The sequence below is a fragment of the Scyliorhinus torazame genome, chromosome 5 (genome assembly GCF_047496885.1).
Source record: "Scyliorhinus torazame isolate Kashiwa2021f chromosome 5, sScyTor2.1, whole genome shotgun sequence".
Classification (NCBI taxonomy): Eukaryota; Metazoa; Chordata; class Chondrichthyes; order Carcharhiniformes; family Scyliorhinidae; genus Scyliorhinus; species Scyliorhinus torazame.
This window is the reverse complement of record NC_092711.1, coordinates 1206882-1211881: the sequence shown is the minus strand read 5'-3', so window position 1 is coordinate 1211881 and position 5000 is coordinate 1206882. Positions and strand designations below refer to the sequence as shown.

At 53.4% G+C, this 5000-nt stretch overlaps 1 protein-coding gene across 1 annotated transcript in view; it reads right to left on the bottom strand.

Moving 5' to 3' along the window:
* LOC140422575 (myosin-6-like) overlaps nt 1-5000 on the bottom strand; it is a 232384-nt gene that overhangs the window by 68883 nt on the left and 158501 nt on the right. Inside the window, 2 exon segments of the mRNA XM_072507581.1 lie at nt 4686-4730; nt 4732-4810. Coding sequence (XP_072363682.1) covers nt 4686-4730; nt 4732-4810 — 124 coding nt within the window.

The window sequence follows — 5000 nt, the reverse complement described above, 5'->3', positions numbered from 1 at the left end:
TTTGGACACTATGGGCAATTTATCATGGCCAATCCACCTAACCTGCACATCTTTGAACTGGGGGAGGGAAACCGGAGCACCCGGAGGAAACCCACGCACACACGGGGAGGATGCGCCGGCCGCATTTGGAGTATTGCGTGCAATTCTGGTCGCCGCATTATAGGAAGGATGTGGAAAGCATTGGAAAGAGTGCAGAGGAGATTGACCAGAATGTTGCCTGGTATGGAGGGAAGATCTGATGAGGGAAAGGCTCGAGGGACTTGAGGCTGTTTTCGTTAGAGAGAAGAAGGTTAAGAGGTGGACTTAATTGAGGCATACAAGATGATCAGAGGATTGGATACGGTGGACAGTGAGAGCCTTTTTCCTCGGATGGTGATGTCTAGCACGAGGGGACATAGCTTTAAATTGAGAGGGAGATAGATATAGGACAGATATCAGAGGTAGGTTCTTTACTCAGAGAGTAGTAAGGGCGTGGAATGCCCTGCCTGCAACAGTAGTGGACTCGCCAACACTAAGGGCATTCAAATGGTCATTGGATAGACATATGGACGATAAGGGAATAGTGTAGATGGGCTTCAGAGTGGTTTCACAGGTCGGCGCAACATCGAGGGCCGAAGGGCCTGTACTGCGCTGGAATGTTCTATGAACTGGACCCAGCCAGGAGAGTGAGAGGTAGTATCGAGGGAGCAAGGGGGCTGCAGAAGGACTTGGACAGGCTAGGAGAGCGAGCAATGAAGTGGCAGACGGAATACATTGTGGAAAAGTGTGAGGTTAGGCACTTCGGCAGGAGGAATTTAGGCAACAGACTATTTTCTAAACGGGGAAACGCTTCGGAAAGCAGAGGCACAAAAGGGACTTGGGAGTCCTTGTTCACGATTCTCTTAAGGTTAACGTGCAGGTTGAGTCGGCAGTTAAGAAGCCACCTGGACTTCCGGGTGCGGCGAGGACCAGCTAAGTCGCACGTTTCGGCAGCTCCCGGTGGAACGGACTTTTGGGCTCTTAATAGGAGCCCCAACGGCAATTTAAACGGCCAAAAACACTGTGCGGTAAACTAGAAGGGAATCCCCCCGGACACGCATGGATAAAGGAGAGGAAAGTGGCCGGATTGCGGTGGATCCTCTAGAGCAGCGGCAAGGAAGGCAAGCAAAAACCAAGATGGCGTCGGAAGGTGGCCAGTTGTTATGGGGCCCAGACCAACAAGAGTTCCTGCGGCGCTGCGTGGAAGAGCTTAAAAAGGAATTGAAGAAGGAGCTGTTGGCCCCGATATTACAGGCGATTGAAGGGCTAAAGGAGGAGCAGAAGACTCAAGAGTGGGAGCTTCGGGTCGTGAAGGCAAAGGCTGCTGAAAACGAAGATGAAAATACAGGGCCTGGTGGTGAAGGCAGAGACGCACGAGGCGCAGCACAGAAGGTGTGTGGAGAGGTTGGAAGCACTGGAGAATAATTCGAGGAGGAAGAATTTAAGGGTTCTGGGTCTTCCCGAAGGCGTAGAGGGGGTGGACGTCGGGACATATGTGAGCACGATGCTTCACTCGCTAATGGGATCGGAGGCCCCGACGGGCCCTTTGGAGGTGGAGGGAGCTTATCGAGTTATGGCGCGAAGACCAAGGGCAGGAGAAATACCTCGAGCCATAGTGGTGAGGTTTCACCGCTATAATGACAGAGAGACGGTCCTAAGATGGGCGAAGAAAACTCGGAGCTGTAGGTGGGAGAACGCGGGGATTATCTGTGGGAGGTGCTGAGGAGGGTTTGGTTTTGGACGAAGGGTATATCGGATGGGTACAGTTGCTATATAGGGCCCCGGGTGGCGAGCAGTTGGTCATGAACAGACAGAGGTCTGATTACTTCCGTCTTTATAGAGGGACGAGGCAGGGGGTGTCCCCTGTCTCCCGTTACTGTTTGCATTGGCGATTGAGCCCCTGGCCATAGCACTGAGGGGCTCCAGGAAGTGGAGGGGAGTGCTCAGGGGAGGAGAAGAACACCGGGTATCTCTGTATGCGGATGATTTATGCTGTATGTTGCGGACCCAGTGGAGGGGATGCCCTGAGATAATGCGGACACTCAGGGAGTTTGGGGAATTTTCGGGGTACAAATTGAACATGGGGAAGAGTGAGTTGTTTGTGGTGCATCCGGGGGAGCAGAGCAGGGGAATAGATGATTTACCGCTGAGGAAGGTGACAAGAGATTTCCGGTACTTAGGGATTCAGATAGCCAGGAGTTGGGGAACCTTACACCGGCTTAATCTAACAAGATTGGTGGAACAGATGGAGGAGGATTTTAAGAGATGGGACATGGTGTCCCTGTCACTGGTGGGGAGGGTGCAGGCGGTTAAAATGGTAGTCCTCCCGAGATTCCTTTCTGTGTTTTCAGTGCCTCCCGGTGATGGTCACGAAGGCTTTTTTCAAGAGAATTGAGGAAAAGTGTCATGAGTTTTGTGTGGGCCGGGGAAGACCCCGAGAGTGAGGAAGGGATTCTTGCAGCGTAGCAGGGAATAGGGGGGGGGCTGGCACTACCGAGCCTAAGTGAGTACTACTGGGCCGCCAATATCTCAATGGTGAGTAAGTGGATGGGAGAGGAGGAGGGAGCGGCGTGGAAGAGATTGGAGAGGGCGTCCTGTAGGGGGGACTAGCCCTACAGGGCTATGGTGACAGCCCCGTTGCCGTTCTCCCTGAAGAAATACACCACAAGTCCAGTGGTGGTGGCAACACTAAAAATTTTGGGGCAGTAGAGACGGCATAGGGGAGGGACGGGAGCCTCGGTGCGGTCCCCGATAAGAAATAACCATAGGTTTGTCCCGGGGAGACTGGATGGGGGATTTGGAGCATGGCAGAGAGCTGGGATTGTGCAACTGAGGGATCTGTTCCTGGACGGGACGTTTGCGAGTCTGGGAGCGCTGACGGAAAAAATATGGGTTGCCCCAAGGGAATGCATTTCGGTACATGCAACTGAGGGCTTTTGCGAGGCAACAGGTGAGGAAATTCCCGCAGCTCCCGACGCAGGAGATTCAGGATAGAGCGATCTCAGGGACATGGGTGGGGGATGGTAGGGTGGTCAGATATATACAGGGAAATGAGAGACGAGGGGGAGATGATGGTGGATGAGCTGAAGGGGGAAATGGGAAGAAGAGCTGGGAGGGAGGAGATTGAGGAGGGGCTGTGGGCAGATGCCCCTAAGTAGGGTAAACTCATCGTCCTCGTGTGCCAGGCTAAGCCTGATACAATTTAAGGTGTTACACAGGGCGCATATGACTGGAGCATGGCTTAGTAAATTCTTCGGGGTAGAGGATAGGTGTGCGAGATGCTCGAGAAGCCCAGCAAACCACACCCACATGTTTTGGTCATGTCCGGCACTACAGGGGTTCTGGATGGGGGTGACAAAGGTGCTTTCGAAGGTGGTGGGGGTCCGGGTCGAGCCAAGCTGGGGGTTGGCTATATTTGGGGTTGCACAAGAGCCGGGAGTGCAGGAGGCGAGAGAGGCCGATGTTTTGGCCTTTGCGTCCCCTAGTAGCCCGGCGCAGGATATTGCTAATGTGGAAAGAAGCCAAGCCCCCGGGGGTGGAGACCTGGATAAATGGCATGGCGGGGTTTATAAAACTAGAACGGATAAAGTTCGCACTCAGGGGTTCGGCTCAAGGGTTCACCAGGCGGTGGCAACCGTTCATTGACTACCTCGCAGAACGATACAGGAAATGGGAAGGTAACAGCAGCAACTGTGGGGGGGGGGGGGGCCCCGGGCGGGTCCACAGGGGTGTTTTTGTATAAATATTTGTACTAGGCTATATATATTGGACTGTTTGATTTTATTTTGGAGAGTTATTATTTTTGATATGGCAGTTGCCATTTAGTTTATATATTATTTATTTATTTGTTAAAAAAGGCCACTGTTATTTATACTGTTTTACTGTTGTAATGTTAGCATTCATGTCGGGAGGGCTGGAATACAAGACCAGGGATGTACTTCTGAGGCTGGATAAGGCTCTGGTCAGACCCCATTTGCAGTATTGTGAGCAGTTTTGGGCCCCGTATCTAAGGGAGGATGTGTTGGCCTTGGAAAGGGTCCAGAGGAGGTTCACAAGAACGATCCCTGGAATGAAGAGCTTGTCGTATGAGGAACGGTTGAGGACTCTGGGTCTGTACTCGTTGGAGTTTAGAAGGATGAGGGGGGGATCTTATTGAAACTTACAGGATACGGGCGAGGCCTGGATAGAGTGGACGTGGAGAGGATGTTTCCACTTGTAGGAAAAACTAGAAGCAGAGGACACAATCTCAGACTAAAGGGACGATCCTTTACAACAGAGATGAGGAGGGATTTCTTCAGCCAGAGGGGGGTGAATCTGTGGAACTCTTTGCCACAGAAGGCTGTGGGGGGCCCAAATCAACTGAGTGTCTTTAAGACAGAGATAGATCGGTTCTTGATTAATAAGGGGATCAGGGGTTATGGGGAGAAGGCAGGAGAATGGGGATGAGAAAATATCAGCCATGATTGAATGGGGGAGCAGACTCGATGGGCCGAGTGGCCTAATTCTGCTCCTATGTCTTAATGTCTTATGGGGTCCATAAGCCAGGCACGGAGGGCCTTCCTGGTGGAATGGGATGCTCTCTCCTGGCCATCCCAAACATCTTCTCCCCTCACTCCCTCCCCACCACCCCCACCCCCCCCCCCCCCGACCACAGCCCCTCCACCTACCTTGGTGTGTCCGAACCTGTACTGGGTGTGATCGATATCCAGGGCCTCCCAGGAGCTTCTCCGCACCTTTCCGGCTGTCGATGAACTGGCCGTCGGGAATGGCTGCAGGATTCAGGATCCGGTATCTTGGGAACAGGGGAGAGGAAAGCCGTCAGCACAGGGGGCGGGCACGGGCCTAGCGAGGCCTGGGTCTGGTCAGGCTCCATCGACTAGGCCTCAGGCTTCACCTCCCCCCCCCCCCCCCCCCACACCCCCCCACACCCTCACCCGCCCTGCCACCACCTCGAACTGCAAACCAGGGCACGCACCTCTGTC